This window comes from Hippocampus zosterae, chromosome 21, assembly GCF_025434085.1.
Source record: "Hippocampus zosterae strain Florida chromosome 21, ASM2543408v3, whole genome shotgun sequence".
NCBI classification, from domain to species: Eukaryota; Metazoa; Chordata; class Actinopteri; order Syngnathiformes; family Syngnathidae; genus Hippocampus; species Hippocampus zosterae.
Window position 1 is genome coordinate 5,300,262 of NC_067471.1, and position 21,432 is coordinate 5,321,693.

Genomic DNA, 21,432 nt, shown 5'->3' on the forward strand with positions numbered 1-21,432 from the left:
GTTTCTTTTCCGATAGGCCAGCGCCGTGTGCAGGGTGTGCATATTGAATCAATCGAACGCTTTTGTTATACGCCGACGCGATTGTGAGCCGTAATTAAATAACCATCATTGAAAAAAAAAAAACCCGGAGCAGCAGTATTTGGTGAAATATAATATTTCCTGTTGAAAAGAGAAAGTAATCAACAGCGGTAAGCGAAGGTGGTTTTATTTTTAATTTTGTTTTTTTTTTGCCTCTGCAAATGGTTGAAATTCGCCAATAATAATGAATCTTTATTTACAAGGGGTGACAGTGGAATACTGATGCAACGGATGCCCCAAAGTGGAACGAAATCCATTCAGCGATGCCGGTCACGAGTAATATTCTTAAAATTTCAACAACAACAAAATCCGATTCGAAATCCATTTTTTTAATTCAGATTTGACTTTTTTTTTTCGTGTTATGCATATGAGTGTAGTTTGCGTTATTGCCTTGTCAAATTTTTTTTGAAGCTTTCTCCATCTGACTGAGCAAGAAACACTTTTTTTTTAATAAGCATTTCATTTTTTATTTTATTTTTTTTGTTGAGAAATGAAAATGAATTGCATTGGCTGCTAGCAAGACATCTGCTGATTTTTTTTAATTTAATTTTTTTTTTTTTTTTTTAGCCACCTTAAGTTTCCGGCTGCCTTTATATCTTGCAGCCACAGGAGACGATAAATCACTGGGTGGAAACCTTGAAAAAAAAAAAAAACAAGAAATACATACATAAAATCCATTATCAAGAACCACCAAGCGAGCGGCCAGGAATTTTCATTCCGCTGATTCATTTAAAGCGGACGCATAACACAGTAAAATGTCAACTTTCAAATGAAGTTTATTAGCATATTCCCCGGGTGGTGTGTTCGGGGACCACCGTTATTTATTTAACAGCCGGAGACAAATGGGGACCGTACCATAAAATTTCCCAACACGGATCAATACAGTCAGCTCGAAGTTCCTCGCTGTTTTCGTATTATCTCAATCGCTCCGGAGCTTTTGTACCCAAGCGAGACATCCGAATGGAGAGACTTATTGTATTCTTTTTAATGAACCTCAACCTGAGCCCGTCACTCCCCCGTAGGGCGGGGGGGGGGGGGGGGGGGGGGTTCAAAGATACACCGGAGCGAGAAGTTCATCCCCTCAAAAAGCGCATTCCTCTTTGACTGTTCGGAGCCGCTCGCTTGCATTTCAACATTTCAAAGGGTGAGGAATCGCTGCTGATTTGGATTGAATACACGCCGGGTGGTCTTACCTAACCGCAGAGTAAAGGCATCTGCGTGCCTCGCTCGCATCTATACTTGGATCAATGCTGCTTTTTTTTTAAAGTAAAAGGCAAATTGTCATCATGTCAAGTTTTGCCGGCACACTGGGATTGAGCGACATGAAGCTATCTGGGTGTGGAGGCTTGTAGAACACGGCGAGCACGTAAACATCGATTTCGGTCGCTCGCTCTTGCAAGCATGCGAAGCCCGAGCAGGACTGAGATGTTGTGATTTATGATTGATTTATCGACCGAGCGGAACGTACTCGAGTGGAAAAAAAAACTCGTATTCTTGCTGTTCCATTCTTCAATACCACGGGTGTCCAAGTCACGGCCCGGGGGCCAGATCTGGCCCGCCGCCTCATTTTATGTGGCCCGCAAAAATCTAATCATTTTTTACTGTTTTGCGTGTGTAATATATTTTTAAAAAGCTATATCAGGTCATCATAATAGAAGTATCTTCTGCCAACAGTGAAGCCCCTCCCCCTGTCGCCGTTGGAAACGCAGTCGTCCACGCCCGTCGGAGGAGCGGGCGAGCGGCAAGCGTTGGAGTCGCGGGTGCGGGCGGTGGAGGAGGAGAACCGGGCGCTGCGCCGCGAGCTCAGCCGGCCACCCAGGAGCCCCTCGTCGCGCCTTCCGTATGGTGGTCACCATGGCAACCAAAGCAGAGCCCATTCAGAGGAAGGCACCGGTGATAACGAGGGCCAGAAAGCCGCCGCCGCCGCAGCAGCAGCGGCGAACAACTCGGACTGTGTCCAGCAGCCAGTTGTGGATAAGTGTGAGGTGAGAGGCATTTTCGACACCTGGTCCCTGGTTTTGAGATCGGGTTTAGATTTTGGATGCTCTCATTAGTCTCATCTTTGACGTCGGGGAAAACGGATCAGACGGTCGCTATCATGCAAGGAGAGCAGCGTTGCCGTGCTGTGATCTGATTTTAGCTCAGTAGGGAGGATGACCAGACCAGAATGAAGAGCGCGTATCTCAGCACGAGCTCAATAAAAACTCCAGTTTTTGGCAAGTCCAACTGACGGGCAGAAATACAACTCCACACATCTGAGGGCGGTAGTATTTCCCCTCATACGGCGGTGCTTTATTCACACGACACAAAACGTCAAAGGGGTCGAGATTGATCGATAGGACGTTTATGCTAACGCGCGACGAAAGATGAGATTCCTGCCAAATGGATTTGCCGATGAAAACTTGGAAAAGAGCGCAGTGTTGTGAAAAATGATCCAATCCCACGGTGCCACCTTATTACAAAACACGCAACGCCAGAGCTAATGTTAGCGCCAAGCGCTACGAGCAAAATTAGATTGTCTCAGGAACTGGCTGGAAAGAAGACAAAAAACCCGACTGGTTATTAAATCAGACTAAAATGTTCCCCGCATACTGTTACGGCCAATATCACAACATGTTCTTTTGCCCAGGGTGAAATCTTTTTCGAAAAAGGGGAGAAGCTGCGAGTGAGAAAATCGAAAGAGGGCAGTCTGATTCCCGCGTTGTTCCAAAAGTGCTTGCGCGTGACCCCTTGCTCACTTGGAGGGTTGGCCAGGCTGCCCTGACCTTTGAGACAAAGCTCTGAGGGTGGAAAAAAGAAAATGTGCAGAGTTTTGACATGTCAAGATGTCATTTGGAGTGAAAATTGGAGCCCCCGGGCGGCAGTGAAGGAATAAATCCTGCAAAGTAAGTTCAGTAAAGCAAGTGAGTCTTCAGCCACCACTCCGCTAAGTACGATGAACAATGTCGACCTTGCCTTATTATTTTTATCATCGTCCGAATAAACACACGAAACGCCTTCTGTCGGGTACGCGAGGACTAAGAATCCAGTCAATCTCGGTCCGTAATAATCATTGAACCCGAAGCAATCTTGCCACATAGATGGACTGGGAGGCGCTTATGGCACTCGTGCCCCCTTTGTTCCCGAAGACCCACCTTTGCATTATTAACCCGCATATTGCCATTATTAAACCTGCATATTGCTACTGTGGCTGGGGAACACTTTTAGGAGGGGGCTGGAGGGGGAGAAACTGCTGACACATTTCATCACAAGATGTATATGTACATTTTACAGCGAGTAAATGAGATGAGCGTCGTTTTGACACTGAATGACCGGATTACAAATCAGGAGGTCTTGAGCTGCTGCTGCTTCACAACGTGTGTCGACTGAGTTTCATTTTTAAGGTTGTTCTCCTTTTTAAGGATTTTTAAGGATTTTAATTTGGCCAGCTGAAATTTGTGATTCCCGACTGGGGTTTTTAGCCCATTGCTTGTCTCTGTTTCCCACTCACTTACAGACACGTAAAAATGTTGTAATTGTTTATTTTCCCGTCTTTCGACAGACGATCCACGTTGCTATCGTCTGCGCCGGTTACAACGCCAGCCGTGATGTGGTGACGCTGGTGAAATCCGTCCTCTTCCACCGGTAAGCGTTTTTTATTTGATATTTTTTGGTGAACGATTGTGATCGGTGATCGATTGTGATCGGTGATCGATTGTGATCGGTGATCGATTTATCCTTTTCGCCGTCGCTTGTGTACTCCCTCCTCCTCCTCCACCACAGAAGAAGCTGAACAAGGGATTTCTGTTCTAACAATTGCAAATCTATATTGATAATATTTCGGGCCCAGGCTGCTTCCTGCGCTGATACCTTGCAACCAGCACCCAAATATGGGCATGCTTCTGGATAGTTTCTGACATTCGGATGCCCGACGGAACGAAGGTGCTCTCTGTTCGTGGAGTTAACCAACGCAAGGTCGCAACAGATTGTTATTGATGCCCAGCTATGTACGCGCTGATATGATTTAGACCTTAAAAAGGGGACGCTGACTTGACGCTAATGGGAGGTGACTTTGGCAGGATAAACGGAACTATTCTGTGCTGGCAGCAGATGACGAGTTTGGAATTTGGACAGGAATGACCTTTTGCGGGGAGGTGCGGGGGGTAATTACGGAGCGGTCACCAATAGCGCGGCTAATATTCCGACACCCCGAGGTAATGTTGAATCAAACCAGGGCATTAAATGTTGACTCACTCTTGTTTTGCCGCTGAGTGACAAGCATTAGAGCAGACAGCACCCTGCGAGATCGGCCATGTTGGCCTGTCCTCTGACGGGGCTGCAACCGAGCGCATTGGACGAGATGGGCGTGTGATTGCCAAATGCCACGGAGGGGCGGGGTTATGATTAGTAGGACCTGCAGCAGTTCGCAAATAGTCAATATCCGAACCCCGCCCCTCTTCGCCCCCACCGAACATCCATTCCCCGGCTCTTACTTTCTATGTTAAGTTTCCCTAATTCTTGACCTGATTTCCATTCCCGAATACCGACTGAGTGCGTACACCCCCACCCCGACGCGCACAAGCCGGTGTTTGGCGAAATGCATTTAGCAGCATAAATCCCTTTAAGCTGTCTCATCTAATTTCAAAGTAGTCCCGAGATAGAAGATGCAGTTCCTCCCGGGTCAGACGTTATTGTCTCTCCTGTATAAGCTATGGCCGTCCTGTCTGATGAATCATCTCCTTCATGGCGGTTGTGCGTCCCCAAGGCTTGCGGACGCACGCGCCGTTCCAAACGATATTTAGATACAATCTCCGTTAATGGTCGACAGAGTTGCTTGCTCCGGAGGTTTCGTGCAGATCACACAGTCTTCATCAGCGGAGGCAGTTTAGCCGAGGAAGGCGTGTACGCTACGCGTTGCGGCGTTCTGGTTAGCTAGTCGGTTGGTTTCATGGAGGTTATTCCCCCCCCCCCCCCCCCCATAATCGTTCTGATTTTTGCCCAATTGTGGCACAAAGATGTTCCCAAGTAACATTAGCTCACCTAACGTATGTTAGCTAAAATGCGGAATGTCCGTCAAAGTAGGACAGCGTGTGTAAACCCCCCCCTCCTCCCCTCTCCATGCCGCCACCGCTCTCGTTTGACAATGCATTTAAATTTGTCATTCCGGCATATTTTCAAGTTATAGAAAGCTTTGAAGTTTCTGTTGAAAGTTGCATAAAATATATTGAAGCGTCAACGCCGCGCGCGTGTACGTGTCCACAGGCGGAACCCCCTCCATTTCCATTTCATCACCGACTCCATAGCTCAGCAAATCCTGTCGTCTCTGTTCCACACCTGGATGGTTCCTGCTGTCCGGGTTGACTTCTATGACGCCGATGAGCTGAAGGTGAGAAATCCCTGTCAGTGACGCGCTGCCTTTACTCCCCGTCACGGTACTGACGCTATTCCCGCATACTAAATACGGCGGCATGTTGGTTTTGCAGCGACGGCACGTTTGCGCTGGGTGTGATGCCTATATAAGTCTCTGTAAACAGTTTTATGCAAACCGCTTCTTTTGCACACAGGCGGCAGAGAGCAAGCGATGCCGCGTTTGCATTGTCGCCCGCCCATGTCTTAGCGACGGGCAACATTGAGTGCGACACATGATGACGCTCGGTGAAACTAAAACTCGCAAATGTGTCTTCAGGGCACTCCACCCCCCCCCCCCCCCCCCCCCCTACACTACTTGTCAGAAAGAGTATTTTTCTGGAAGCAAAATGCCCCCCAAAAAAAAGTGCCCTGGTTGACGATCCAACTTGTCCAAGTTTAGGAAAAAGAGTGAAAGCCATATTTTAAAATCGTTAGCCTCCGAGAAGTACTTTGAGTTTTGAGTCATTCAGATGGGATTTTGTCAGTTCTGCTATTTCGCAAGAGCAGCAGATCCTCATTTATTATGAGATAAAGTTTAAAAAAAAATCAATTTTGAGCCCATGGCCTATTTTAAAACTGTTCTCATATACAAGGTGCACCGCATTATAAAGCGCATGTAATAAAAGCTACGAGAGTGGCCGGGGTTGCGTTATGCATCCACTAGATGGAGCCACGCTATGGGGAATACAATACAATACAGTACAACGCAGCTTTATTTATTTTGAGGTTTCACAACCGCCGCAGCTGTAACAAAGCGCTTTCCAGAACATTTTAAATACGATGTCCAAGACATTTGAATATTAATCCATATATAAGGTGCATCGGATTATAAGGCACACTGTCGGGTTTTTGAGAAAATGGAATTGCTTTTAGGTGTGCCTTATAGTGCGGAAAATACGCTACTCAATTTTGCTGACCGGCTGTTTTTGTAATTATTGTCCTCTATCCTGCTTATAACGCAGTCTGAGGTCTCTTGGATCCCCAACAAGCATTACTCGGGAATCTACGGTCTGATGAAGCTCGTGCTCACCAAGACTCTTCCGCCGGATCTCCAAAAAGTCATCGTCCTGGACACGGACATTACGTTCGCTACCGATATCGCCGAGCTATGGGCAGTCTTCCATAAGTTCAAAGGTAAGCTCCGCAGCATTGAAGACAAAAGGCGTGTGTCACTGGGAGGGGGGGTAAAGTAATGTGTACGAATTTGTCGGTGAAAGTTCAGGTTGCGGGAAGTCACGTCGGCGCGGGGGCGGCGGCCAATCACTTCAAAGATTTATCGGCGTCGCTGTCCTATAGAGCAGCGCAGCCGGCAGCGCTTTGGATCAATCTTCATTAACGGTTGACTCCATTGCACCACCCACTCCTTGCCCAGTCTGGCTGAGCCGTCCATTCCCTTTGTTTAAAAGCTAAAGTCGACACCAACTTTTATTCATGAACTTTGTACTTCAAACTTTTTATTCGAGACGCTTCAGGTTATGGATGTGTGGTCAAAGCCATTCTTCGCGGAAGATAAAGAATACATGTAAATCTATAGTGACATTATCTGTCTACGTGTATTGCTCCACCGATTGCGTTCAAACTTCCTCTGAGAGCTGTGACTTCAGTTTTCTCATGTTTTTAGCCCCCCCCCCCTCCCCCAATGCTGACTTGGCTCTAAAACCGCAGGAGTGCTGTATGTCGTTTATCCATCAAGTGTCAGAGAAATCCCTGCTGATTTCCTGTAATCCCCCCCCCCCCCACCTCCCTCTGCCCACTTCCACCCACTCCCCCGCCCCCACAATTCTAATCAGCAGATATTCTAAGGTTGGGTAAGACCTCGAGAGAAATTAAAGGTACCACTCAAGACCCCATATTTCATTTTGCCTTCCTTCCCAGGGACCGCGGCCTCCAGAAAGTGCCGTCCGTGACCCCCTTTGCCACTTTGACAAATTTGAGAGGCCCGCACTGGTGTGTATCAAGTAGCAAAGGGCAGGCAGGTTGAGGTCAGGTGTTTAATGTAGAGGTGTGCTGGGGCCGGGTGGGGGGGGTGGGTATTGAGCAGTGTGTTGTAATGCCTTTGAACTCATTAATTCTTCAACATCTCTCAGGAATCGCTGTGTAGCCCGAGCCCATTTCTCTTCAATAGGTGTGTTCCCGCTTCCCAGTTATGAACATGATGTACAGTGCATGTCCAAGAGATGTTATGGATCGTGCCCCCGCAGCCCCCCACCCCACCCCTCCACCACACACTTCCTTCCTGCTACCATGTTACACCTTGTACTTCTTCACAAAGAAGCTTTTGCGATGCTGGCAGAGGCACGTATCGTATTGCAGAATACATTGAACTCCAGACCAAAGACGACATAATTAGTCAAATAGAGCAGCCATTTTGAAAAACACATTTCTCACCTCTCACACCTATTTGAACCGTTTCCCGTGAACGGCCTCCGCTCAGCCGCATTCCCTCACCAGAGCGTTTGTTGAAAGTTTGTCGACGTGCCTCGGCATCGTTCAAAAGGTCAGCGCACCGCGGAAGCGCTCGTCGGAGGGGAATCAATACATTACGAGACACCAGATTGTGACCACTGGTAAAAAAAAAACAATTTTTGAAAAAAAAACTCTTCTCATTTCCGCTCACCAATCCCGACTCACTGAAGCGTGGTGACTCACATCAGCAAAGAGCACGGAAGGAAACGCATCCTGAAGAGTTGGGGCGGATTTTAAGCCCGATAAATGCTGACCAAATAATCAACATGGTGCGGATGCTCAAGCTCCAAGTGGTTGGCCGATTGTGACGTGGATCGAAACGATAGCTAAGTAGGACATGACCTAAAATTGCTGCTGCTCCTGGACTTTTAAAAAAAAAAAGTGAGCATCAAGATAAAATAGTGCTTTGCCATCACCGCGTGGCATATATAACGGGAACAATGTTGAAGTGAGGTGAGGAGCTTCCTCTGTCCAAAGTCATGGTTTGCCTTTATGATAACACTTTTTTTTCGGGGTGAATGGCTCAATTATTTTTGCATTGCTACCATCAAAAGCGAATTTTCTCAACCATGACGTCATCCGTCATGAAAACAACAAAACCGATTACAGGTGATGCTTTGGGACCGTTAGCCAGCCAGCCAGCTACCTGCCCTTGAATTAGTGGCACTTAGGTCTATTGCGCTTTCCTGAGTGTGGGACAAATCGTTTCGCTCTAATTCGCCACTTCAAAGCCCCCCCCCACCCCCCGCGCGTCAAAAAGGCTCTTTCGCTGATCAGTTGGTGTCCAAGGACACCGGGACAAAGACGATGTCCCGTTGCCAATCAATCGCCTCGCCCCTCCGCCAGCTCGCCATTCAACGCCGCCGTTTTGCCACACGTTGTTTGTCTCCGTGGCGTCGGCGGTTCCGATAAAAATCCGCTTTGTGGCGTCACATTTCTTCCACACGCTCATTTCCCCCACAACATCCCTCTCCCTTTTACTCGGGCCCACTTTGCTGCATTGCAGTCATACGAGTGAATATTCAACATTTATTAGCTCCCGACTCCCATCTGTTCATCTTTTGCCGGGACTGTTTGAAGTGCGACAAAGAAATGCCGCGGAAACCTTGCCAGGGCGATCGCGGCATAATACGGAGCACCGTGCTCTCGACACAACTTGTTTAGCGCCAGTCAATAGCCAGTAGCATTTTCTCCGTCACAACCTGCAAATGACTTCGACACCCACCAAAAGGGTTTTGTCATAGGGTCAGGATATCCACAAGGTGGCGCCACCATCATGCCTGGAGCATGCACGCAATACTGAGCCCATGTTACATAGATTACTCTCTTCATTAGCGTATTTTTCGGAAACTTCTGGAGGCGCGTTTCCAACATGGGACAATATCGTTGCGGTCTGTGGGAGCGAGAGCTCAACAAAGTTCCCTTTTTTAAATTACGTTTAACTCATTCAGTACCAGCCAATTCTGGACCAAGTCTGGAAAGACGTTTAAAAACGTCTTTGGGAGTGAATGAGTTAACATTCATGTTTGCATTGTCGTCCGCATCCGACATCCAACATATTTGCGACGACGCAACCAGCCGTTGCTTTCCGACTGATGTTTTCAACCGGCACATTAGCACGAAAGCTATCAAATAGATATAGTTTGCTTCACAAAAATGGTGGACCCACCCCCAATTCATTTTCGACATGCTTATCATCGTATGATAAGCTACGTATTGACCGGGATGCCTAAGGGGCCCGAAAACGTTTTTGTTTATTTACAAAATCAAATAGCATCCAAACCATAAAAATGTGCATTTTCCTGCTCAGAAGAATTAAAATATAAAATCGCCGATTGTCTGTTGCCGACAGCCATGTACTTTTGTTTGAATCCAAAGGCCAGCGTGAGCAATTTGCTTCCGTGGCATTTCTTTCTTTTGATGAATTTATTTCAAAAAGAGGCATCTGATTATGTCCTTGCTTTCTTTTTTTTTTGGTTTGTTTGTTGTTTTTTTTCCCTTCAAAATTTGACAGCCAACAAAGACTACAGGCACCGCTGTTTTTCCCAATTAAAAGTATTTAATTGTGTTCTAATTTAGCAAGGTCATTGTGTTAATGTCTCCAACCGCCCCCCCCACCCACAATTTCAATCCCTTCTGTCGTGTTTTCCTCTTGATTTTGCAACTCTCACATGGTTGCTTTGAAGAACGGCGGGGAAGCTGAGTGATTTAAAAGGCTCAGTAATTAACCGTTGGGTACCAAGAAGGAAGACACAAATAAATGTGTACAATAGCTAGCTACTCTCACACTAAACGTGATTGACGACAAGCTAGTTCACTTTTACCGTCGACATTAAAAACGCAGCCGTGTTTGTTTGTTTTTTACACTCTATCCTTTTATATTAGCTCAAGTTAAACAAGGTTTGTCATGTAAATGTTCTCTTAACAGCATCTTTTATGGACGAGTGGAAATATTTTTGTGCCAAATTTGTTCTATTCAGGGTTGACTGTCCCAAATCAAATCAAGAACTGTTTTGATAATTTGTTTTCGTTTTTTTTTTTAATGTCCGTTTAAAATTTTTTCATGAGATGAACTCAAAGGTTCCATTTTATTCTATTTTTTAAAATTATTTTGTCTTTTTCATAGAAAAATTGGTTTCACTGTTTAATTAAAAAAAAAAAAGAAGAAGAAATTGAGCTGAGTGTGCCCAAATTTAATCCTGAATATTTTAACACTGCTTGAATAAACACCGGGAATATTTGGGGAGCGGCTCAATTTTAAAAGGACCAACATAATTTGATTGAATTCCTTCTTTTTTTTTTTTTTCTTCTAATCATTGCTCTCAGTCATCACGGCTGGCTACTTAAACAATCTCCTGATTCTCCTCCTTAGGGCGTGGGGGGGTGGGTGGGGTATTGAAGCTTCCTCCCTCTCCATCCGCCGCCTGCCGTCCGTCTCCTTGACCTTTCCATCCGTCTGACTTGTGCCGTTGCAAATCTTTCACTCTTAAGCCCACATACGTCCAATCCTTCCCTTTCTTTGGCTTTAACAGCTGGATCCCCCCCCCCCCTTTATATAAATTCCGCCTCCTTCCTCCCTTTCACCCTCCTGCTGTTTGAACCACCCGTAGCTCTAAATCTTTCGATTCACGTGAGCTAATTATGGAACTCCCCGAGTGACTTTTGTCATGGCAGTGTCAGGGTTGACAGTTAAGCCCCCCCCCCACCCTCCTCCCCAGTTTGCCGTTGACTCAGACATAAAAGCCAGCTTTATGAGGGGATTAAGGTGCCCCTGAAGTCTTGGCCGCTGATCCTTTCCAACCGTTTTCTGTATGCAGACAATATGAAATGTGCTTTATTTAAAAAAACAAAAAGAAAGTCTCCCCCCGATCTTCTCTAAGAAAAACACACCGTTGAATGTTCCGAACGTTTTGTAAAATTTTTATAAAGTACACTGGTGATGAGCAAAATTGATTTGTGGCCAAGGAACTATGTTGAAGTGAGGTTTAAGGATGTCGTGCTTCGGCGTCAACGTGTGGCATCATGGTGCCGAGGTACTATGTTGAAATTAAGTGAGGAGCTTCGAGTAGCGGTGCCAAGAAACTAGGTTTCGAGTGGGTTGACACATTTGGGAGCGTCATGTCGTGCTTTGTCGCAATCACGCGGCTGGCGTCTTCGGAGTACTTGAGTTGCAGTTATTCACTTCAAATTCCCTATTTTTTTTTTCCGGACCGTATACAAGTTCTGGTCATTCAAAAAACCAAAACAGTCATACGTTGCTTGACAAAACAGAACTCTGTGATTTTTAGTTTGAAGGAAATCGGGAATGGCGTTATTGCAATGAAAGCTTTCTGTCAATAGGGGGTGCCAATGACTCGGTTTAGGATGAACATTTTGTACTGGGCAGCATTAAGAGACTGAGGAAAAGAAACACATGCTTCTTATTTATTTTATTTTATTTTTTTAAGTATACCCCAACACCAACTTGCCGATTTCCGTACCTTTTTAGGCCAGCAGGTTTTGGGTCTGGTGGAGAACCAGAGCGACTGGTACCTTGGGAACCTGTGGAAGAACCACCGGCCGTGGCCTGCCCTGGGTCGAGGCTTCAACACTGGTGAGTCCCAAGATAGCTTTGATTTCTGCTGCAATTGCAGTTTTGATTTCGTAAATGAGTACTTTTAGCTTTGGTGTGTTTTATATTGCGCCTATGACCTTGCTTGCTAGTTTTTTTTGTCAAATATTTCGGCACACTGGAGAACGGACACTGCTACTAATTTGCGGCCTAAACCCGCCGCCTATTGATTTCAGCGAGGCGTCTGCGTCATGCCAAAAATACGTCTTTGCCAATTCACGGACTTTGACCTATCATCAAAGTGGAGCAACCAATCAGTGCCGATCAGGACAAATCCAATTCTGTTTTTTCCGTTTTGCACTGCCATGACTCATTGATGTCACTTGAGAGCCACAAAAAATAAATAAACAGAATGATGCCATGCAATGTAAATCAGCTTGAGCCATTCGCGGGATAAATGTCAGGGTTCAAAACCCAACTCTGAACCTTTTTATCGGAGTAATTGGATGTGTGCTCTCAGCTAATCAGCCTGCGACCATGCGGAATGCTCGTCAATGAGGGGGACGCTAATCAACAAGTCGAGGATTTCCTGGAATTTGATTGGGCTCGTATCCTGGAAACTCGCTCCATCCTCCCAACAACTCTCTCTTTCGTAAGGTCGCTTTCTGAAAACAAGCCAGTTATTTTTCCCGGATGTTTTTTTTTTAATGGCCCTGTTGATCGGGAATCGAATAGCCTCAAAACAAAACAAAAAAAAACTCACTCAATTCCTCATTACTCGTTTCAGTAAAGCGACAATGTTGACTGGTGATCGTGGCATTAAAAGTCACGCCCACATTAAAAACTTTTTTTTTAAATTGCATTCTGTTCATTAACCCTTTCAGGCACAGCAGCCTCTACGGTGGACAGCTTATCAGGTTACATTATCATTATTTTACCACTAAAATGCATTTATTTTACACAGGCAAACACCATGTTTGGACTAAAAGCTGTTTCCAGATTCATATTAGTTCCAAACTTGAATTCCACCTTGGCTCGTGCAGCTCTTGTTAACAAGAAGTGTCACAAAAGCGAGCGACAGCAAAGCGTTCTTGAAAGAGCGTCGGGTGGAACAGAACAACAAAACAAAAAAAGTGTTTGCTTCGGAAAGCTTTGAAAATAAAAATAGAACGCGGAAGGACTGGTTGAATCTTTAAAAAATAAAATAAAATGCACTTCTTTCATTTTAGCATGATGGTGTCTTGGAGTGAACCCGCGCAACGGAATAAAGATATCTGGAGATCACACCGAATCTTTTTCCTTCTTTATCTCATGAGTTAAAAAATGATCACTCTTCGCGGATATGCTACAATGCATTTACCTCAAAGATACGACGGATTAGACAAGGGAAACCAAATTAATTTCAAATCGCAAAGGCTTCTCGTATTTTCCGGATTATATTTCGCTGGTGCAAATCGCACCAGCCATAAAATGCATAGTAAAGAAGAAATTTCGCTAAAATGCAACACCAAGAACAAACATGTCATATTGAAAGGCAATTTAAAATCTAAATAAAATAGAACATGAAGCAGAATAAGCGTACGATAATCTCATGTGACATGACGCATCAACAACGAACTGGGAACGCACCTGGGATGTTCACATAACATATTAAGAGTTATTCCGAAAACTATCGCATAAAGAAGCAAACCATCAATGTCACTCAAAATCACTAAACCCGATTAAATCTTCATCCTCCGTGTCACTTTTTAAACAACTGGGCCAACTCCGGCGGTAGAAGATGCGGCGCTTCCTCTTCTACGTCGCTTAGGTCAGACACATCGTCTACTTATCGATACAGGCCCAGTGCGCCCTCTTGTGGTTTAGTGTAAAAATAACGTGAAATGAGATAATAATGCATTCATAATTTCACAAGTCACGCCAGAGTATAAGTCGCACCCTTGGCCAAGCTATGAAAAAAAACTGTGACTTATAGTCCGGAAAATACGGTATCTTTGGCATATAGTCGAAATGATCCATTCTCCACCTTTTTTGAACCAGCGTCCTTTCACGCTGGTTCACTTTTTAAACAACTGGGCCAACTCCGGAGGTAGAAGATGCGGCGCTTCCGCTTCTACGTCGCTTAGGTCAGACACATCGTCTACTTATCAATACAGGCCCAGCGCGCCCTCTTGTGGTTTAGTGTAAAAATAACGTGAAATGAGATAATAATGCGTCCATAATTTCACAAGTCACGCCAGAGTATAAGTCGCACCCTTGGCCAAGCTATGAAAAAAAAACTGCGACTTATAGTCCGGAAAATACGGTATCTTTGGCATATAGTCGAAACGATCCGTTCTCCACCTTTTTTGAACCAGCGTCCTTTCACGCTGGTTCACTTTTTAAACAACTGGGCCAACTCCGGAGGTAGAAGATGCGGCGCTTCCTCTTCTACGTCGCTTAGGTCAGACACATCGTCTTCTTATCGATACAGGCCCAGCGCGCCCTCTTGTGGTTTAGTGTAAAAATAACGTGAAATGAGATAATAATGCGTCCATAATTTCACAAGTCACGCCAGAGTATAAGTCGCACCCTTGGCCAAGCTATGAAAAAAAAACTGCGACTTATAGTCCGGAAAATACGGTATCTTTGGCATATAGTCGAAACGATCCGTTCTCCACCTTTTTTGAACCAGCGTCCTTTCACGCTGGTTCACTTTTTAAACAACTGGGCCAACTCCGGAGGTAGAAGATGCGGCGCTTCCTCTTCTACGTCGCTTAGGTCAGACACATCGTCTTCTTATCGATACAGGCCCAGCGCGCCCTCTTGTGGTTTAGTGTAAAAATAACGTGAAATGAGATAATAATGCGTTCATAATTTCACAAGTCACGCCAGAGTATAAATCGCACCCTTGGCCAAGCTATGAAAAAAAACTGCGACTTATAGTCCTGAAAATACGGTATCTTTGGCATATAGTCGAAACGATCCGTTCTCCACCTTTTTTGAACCAGCGTCCTTTCACGGTCGCTGGTCCTTCCGATTCGGTGAGTCTACATGACTGGCTAATCTTTCGATTAACCTTTTCGAGTTGTTCAACCCGATTCCACGGGGGACTTTCGACAGAGCCGGCCCGGGGCGGGGGAGCAGAGCGGCTGTTTGCAAAGCAGAGAAAAGTGACTCAAAACACTGCGCTCCAGCTGCTGTCGCTCCGCTGCATGGCTGCGGCCATAGCAACAGATGGAGCGCAGCGGGACGCGAAGAATGCTTGGTTTGAGCGAATCTTACACCCACCCCTGAGAATCGGATGTCTAATTTTGTTTGTACATGCCAGTATACGTTATTTACCTAAGATATGAATCTCTGTTTCTTAAGATGCCATATCGAGATGTCGCGTGTGTACCTTCTCAGGGGTGATTTTGCTGCTGCTTGATCGACTGCGAAAGCTGCGATGGGAGCAGATGTGGAGGCTGACTGCCGAGCGGGAATTAATGAGCATGCTATCGACTTCGCTGGCGGACCAGGTAAAGCGCAAAGCAGCCGCGCTTCACTTTACATTCCGGGTACGGTGGTGTCACTTTCCAAGTCGGGCGCAATCTGTTGGGTGAGGCTTCGTTGACTTCCAAGTTGTGTTTTCCATCTTTGAAATCAAATGCATTAAAGCCTGAAATCGAGTTACTATTCTCAAAAGGACTCACTAATAAATTTACAGTCTACTTAACCCACAATATCACTTTCACTAAAACACTAATCAAATCTTGACTACCGTATTTTCCGCACGATAAGGCGCTTCGGAGTCTAAGGTGTACCTTCAATGAATGGCCTATTTTAAAACTGTTTTCATATCTAGGGTGCACCGCATTATAAGGCGCATAGAATAAAGGTGGCTGCGGGTGCGTTATGCATCCACTAGATGGAGCTACACTAAAGGGAATACAACACAATACAGCTTTCTTTATATCACGCTTTCACAACCGCTGCAGCTGTAACAAGAACATTTTGAAATATGTCCAAGAGATCCGAATATTGATCCATACATAAGGTGCATCGGATTCTAGGGCGCACTGTTGGCTTTTGAGGAAAATTGAATGCTTTTAGGTGCGCCTTGTTCGGCAGAAAATTCAGTAAATTACATGAAGGCTAGTTCAGCTATATTAACACTTTGTTTACGCTTGTCCAAAATGTTGCTGACTTCCCACGCTATTTAATTTTGTGTTACTTTTAAGCCATACACTTCCAGAAATTGTTTCATCTCCGACCGGTACCACGTTGTGTGTGTGTGTCTTCTTACTGTAGTTGACCTAAAAAAAAAAAAGGAAAATACCTTTTGAGTCACGGCAGCATGAAAATGTGTTAATTACTTCTTACTTATGAAGTTCGCCGACCTCCACCACTCGTGTAGCAATGCCAATGCGGCAACCCCCCCCCCCCTACACCCAACCCCTGTAATTTGTCAGAATAAAATAGCCTTGAACTTTTCCGACAAGTCCATGTAATATTTGCTCCTGGTCGTCTGCTTCTTTTGTATGCGCCTCGCTCGGAGACGGCTTTCCTTTACGGTACATGATGAAAAATGAGCACGAAAAGGTTTTTTTTGTGCTGTGACATTTGGCTGAGGGAAAAGTCGGCTCTGGCAGACGGATTTAACATTCCGTTTAACAACGATTTGAACAGTCGCGAGCCGTATTGGACGATTACTGGAGTGGGGCCAAAACGTGCTGGGCGGCGTCCTCGCGACAACTGCGGCGACATCTGGCCAACAGTCGCGACGTGTTGCCACATTATGACAACTTCCCCACTTCGTGTGAGTGCCGCGGCGCGGTTCGCCCTGGTTGAGCTGAAAAGGCCGTGTGGTCAGCAAACGGTGCGACATCATGCAAGCAGGGACACAGTGCGACTAAATACGTCATCTTTTTGACTTGCTTCCATTGAATTCATTTTTTGGGACATTGGGAGACCTCATGGCCTTGTATTAAGGTACCTGTAGTTGTTTTAAGGGCATAGGCTTGATTTAAAAATGTTACACCATGTACTTACTACCTTAAAAAAAAATTACCTTTCGTACCATCATCATGGCCAAAATGAAAATACGAGACTGTAGGTAGCAGTCGGACTGAGTGCTCATCAAAAATGAAAAAGTACGTTTAATATTATTGTAAACCTTTGTTACGTGATGTTTGAAGATTCAAGCCGTGTGCACACAGCAGCTATCTGCTGAGCTAAAAAGTCACCGGGGAGCGTTTGCTCAGTGGGTAGCTTGCCGCGCGGCGCATAATTGGCGATGAGTTTTCTGCCTCGCCGAGGGTTTCAGACGAATTATCGAACACGTTTGATATGTTTCGCCACGCGAGGTGGAAAAACCCGCCGTATGCGTTCCTCGTCTTGAGCTACAGGAACACGGTGATGTCAGAAATGTAGGTTAGGCCGATCAAAACGCATCCCTCTGTTGACGTCGACAAAAAAAAAAAAAAAAAAATCTGGACTCGGTGGAACATTTTGCATGTTTCAGAATTCAACAATTCTGTTGGATACCAGCAGAGGGAGCCCTCAGAGCGCACTGGCAAAATGAAATAAATCAGACCTAGATCGCTTCTTTTAAGCCATTATCGCCTGCGAGCGTCTGAAACGAGGCATCGCTGTCACGGTAAACGCGGCCCATTGAGCGTTTATGTCGTCGTCGTCGCCCCCCCCCCCCCCCCCTCCACCGGCCTGCAGCCACGCAGCGCCGTCCCGTGATGCATACATTGCCAGGGCAGTTCACAGAGACCTTGGCCAAGGATCTCCCCCCCCCATTCATCCGCGAGCCATCCAGTCCTCATCTCGATGATTGGTACGTTTTATGCGATTTTAATTAAACCTTCATTAAGTCGAGTCCCGCAAGGTATGCAGTTTGGAAAATGAACCGGAGGGGCAGGGGGGGGCTTCCGGAATCGTTTCAGTATTCCATCTGCCTTCCCCACTGTATGAGCTACTGCGATAGTCTGTCAAGCCCTCTTTATCGCGCCATTTATTCGGCGGTCATTGAGCTTTTATGTGTCCCATTAGATGCTTGCGGTGGCTGTCACCGACTGTTGCCATGTCAACCGGAAGATCTTAAGCATCTCTTGACTTGGTGTTTCATTGCGCATCAAGTGGTGGACTACACAAGAAAGAAAACTTGAGTATTTCAAGTCCTGTAATTGTTCATGTATCAAAATATATATTTTTTATTTTTTGAATCGAAACTTGGCTACGCTATATTGAACACTTTTTTTTCAAAGAAAAGGTGGCGATGTGTGAACCCACGACATGAGAAGCAGCTAAATTACTCAAACGCGCTGGAATTGAAAATACTTTGAAAATCTTTGGGGATGGGATTGTAATAAATATTTGCGCCTCGGGCTGAACCTGAATCTTTATATATGTGAACTTGCAAACATATTTTACCATTGGGTCTCAGATGCCTTTCCTGTCATTTTGTTGCCCAGGGAAATAAATAACTCATCTGCATGTGATCAATATTAACTCCGCATGCACTAATTAAGGCAAAATAACGCACGCGTGGTGACTAAACGTTGGACTTGCTTCGCATTCAGTGCACAATCCTTTCATGTTCTTGTTTGAAAATTGGCAACGTTTGCTTGGTCTGGGTCGCCTCGTTGCAAAATTTGACTAGGGCTCCCCCTGCTGGAATTTTGTTGTTATAGTCATTAATATATACAAAGTGGCGATATTTGGGCCTAAAGGCATCGCAGTCCATTTATAGAAGAAAAAAAAAATGAAAATATAGTAACGGGGTTAAAACTCCTCATCATTCTTTTTTTTTTTAAGTTGTGAATTGGTAGAGACAAACTATTCCCTGCAAAGCCGAAGCATATGATAGTCCAAAATGTCTTTTGGAATTAAAAACCAGTAGCCCCGCCCCCTAGTGTCGTTATCATTAATCTCAACGGGCTGCAAGGTCAGGTAAGCCTTTGCAAGAATGCGGGTTGTTGGGGAGTGGACATCAATACTGTATTCAAGTTGTGTGTTTGTGTGTGTGTGTGTGCAGGATATCTTCAATGCTGTGATCAAACAGAACCCGTTCCTGGTTCACCAGCTTCCCTGCTTCTGGAACGTCCAGCTGTCTGACCACACCCGTTCCGAGAAGTGCTACAAAGACGTGTCGGATCTCAAGGTGACCCAAAAAAAAAAAAAGCCATCGGAATGAGCACCACCCGCCGCATGCCGTCACACATTTTTCTCCGGTTCGAAATAGCCTCACCCAAGTTGCCACAGCTGATCGATCCGCGTTTCATATTGGTTCCCACGTTATGAAGCCGCCCGGATCGAACTTCAAGATGGGACCGCGCCCTCGAAGCTCAGAGTGGCGCGAAACGTTAATCATGCCTCGAGGCGTGAATGAGGTCAAACTCCAAAATGAGTCAATAGTTGGATGAAAGCGTCTTCTGATGGATCGGCCATGTTTGCCCAAGCATGCATTCAAGGCACAGTTAGCATACGTCCAAATAATAATAATAAAATCACAAAACAGTGGTTTGATCTAATTTGCTGTGCGTATTTTTTTAATTCTTATATTTATTAATTTGTATTTTTTCATCCAATTTAAATATCCTATAAGACCGCCTAACCATCCCCCCCCCCCCACCTCCTTCTCCTTCTCTCACCAGGTCATCCACTGGAACTCCCCAAAGAAGCTCCGCGTCAAGAACAAGCACGTGGAATTCTTCCGTAATCTCTACCTAACCTTCCTGGAGTACGACGGCAACCTGCTGCGCCGGGAGCTGTTTGGCTGTCCCAGCGAGGCCGATCACAACAGCGAGAACGTGAGCCGCGCCGCCACGACCCCCCCCCCCCCCCCCCCCCAACGAGACCGAGACTCAACACTGAGCTATAATCATCTCCTTTGTATGGAGGTCATGCTCCCATGTCACCCCGACAATCTCATATTCATCAGTTGAGAGGAGTAGCGCCCCCCCGCCCCCCCCTCCCCCCCGCACCCTCCCAATAGTGTGTGTATTTATTTCTTCATTTTTCTCGTAGCTCCAGAAGACGCTCTCCGAGCTGGACGAAGACGACCCGTGCTACGAGTTCCGCCGCGAGCGATTCACCGTCCACCGAACGCATCTCTACTTCCTGCATTACGAGTATGACGTCACCCCCGACAACGCGGACGTCACGCTGGTGGCGCAGCTCTCCATGGACAGGTGACGTTTCACACGCGCGCACACACACACACACACGCACAGCGCCTGCATAGATATCGTAATCTTGTAAATGTGTGACGCACTCCATTCAAAATAAAATAACAGTTGTACTTAGTGCCCTCTGGTGGCATGTGCAGGAATTGCCGTTTCAATACAAAAGTTAGACTCCACTCCAGATTAGCATTCGCATTTAATTAAAAAGTGTCGTTTGGGTTTTTTTTCCTCGACAATTTTTAATTCACGTTTATGTTTGACCCGTGCTTCATTTGGACTTTAGACTTCAGATGTTGGAGGCCATCTGCAAGCACTGGGAAGGCCCCATCAGCTTGGCCCTGTACCTGTCCGACGCCGAGGCGCAGCAGTTCCTGCGCTACGCTCAGGGCTCGGAGGTGCTCATGAGCCGAGGGAACGTCGGCTACCACGTCGTCTACAAAGAAGGACAGTTCTACCCGGTCAACCTGTTGCGAAACGTCGCCATGCGGCACGTCAACACGCCTTACATGTTCCTGTCCGACATCGATTTCTTGCCCATGTACGGCCTGTACGAGTATCTCAGGTAAGCGGAATGCGTTCGACCGTAACTTAAAACGGCCGCTTTTGTCCGTGCTCGCTGGCAATTTGTGCCCTATCGTGCGTTGTTCGCAGGAAGTCGGTCGCGCAACTCGACATGGCCAACACCAAGAAAGCGCTGGTGGTGCCAGCGTTTGAGACGCTGCGCTATCGGCTCTCCTACCCGAAATCGAAAGCCGAGCTGCTTTCTCAGCTGGACATGGGAACGCTTTTTACCTTCAGGTAACCATCCGCAAGTCGACTTTGGGTGTCGTCGCAAGGATGCATCGCAATCATCAAATTCTTACAATGGCTCCTGATTGTAAAAATACGTTTTAGTTGAAAATGACTTACTTGTGTGTTCTACATATTTGGCCGATAATGATTCTGATTCTTTAATCTCCCAAATTTCAGAACTCTGGATGTTTTTTAAATCTCTTTGGTCTCATTTTAAATCCATTCCTATTGTGTTGTACTAATCCTCCGTCCTAGCTAGCGCGAAGCTAGTTTTTGATGTTATTTTGCTCCCTTCCAAGGTACCACGTGTGGACCAAAGGCCACGCGCCCACCAACTTTGCCAAATGGCGGACAGCCACCACCCCCTACAGGGTGGAATGGGAGGCCGACTTTGAGCCCTACGTCATGGTGAGGCGAGACAGCCCCGAGTATGACCGCCGCTTCGTGGGCTTCGGCTGGAACAAGGTGGCGCACATCATGGAGCTGGACGCGCAGGTAAGC

At 46.0% G+C, this 21,432-nt stretch overlaps 1 protein-coding gene across 4 annotated transcripts in view; it reads left to right on the forward strand.

Moving 5' to 3' along the window:
• The window catches only part of large1 (LARGE xylosyl- and glucuronyltransferase 1), a 107,708-nt gene that overhangs the window by 83,684 nt on the left and 2,592 nt on the right, over nucleotides 1-21,432 (forward strand). For all 4 annotated transcript variants that reach the window (XM_052056128.1, XM_052056129.1, XM_052056127.1 and 1 more), the window contains 12 exons: nucleotides 1,753-2,063; nucleotides 3,620-3,702; nucleotides 5,320-5,443; nucleotides 6,429-6,600; nucleotides 11,921-12,025; nucleotides 15,371-15,483; nucleotides 18,990-19,115; nucleotides 19,609-19,764; nucleotides 19,982-20,145; nucleotides 20,423-20,701; nucleotides 20,791-20,937; nucleotides 21,231-21,426. In XM_052056128.1, coding sequence (XP_051912088.1) covers nucleotides 1,753-2,063; nucleotides 3,620-3,702; nucleotides 5,320-5,443; nucleotides 6,429-6,600; nucleotides 11,921-12,025; nucleotides 15,371-15,483; nucleotides 18,990-19,115; nucleotides 19,609-19,764; nucleotides 19,982-20,145; nucleotides 20,423-20,701; nucleotides 20,791-20,937; nucleotides 21,231-21,426 — 1,976 coding nt within the window. The remainder of the gene's footprint in view (nucleotides 1-1,752; nucleotides 2,064-3,619; nucleotides 3,703-5,319; nucleotides 5,444-6,428; nucleotides 6,601-11,920; nucleotides 12,026-15,370; nucleotides 15,484-18,989; nucleotides 19,116-19,608; nucleotides 19,765-19,981; nucleotides 20,146-20,422; nucleotides 20,702-20,790; nucleotides 20,938-21,230; nucleotides 21,427-21,432) is intronic.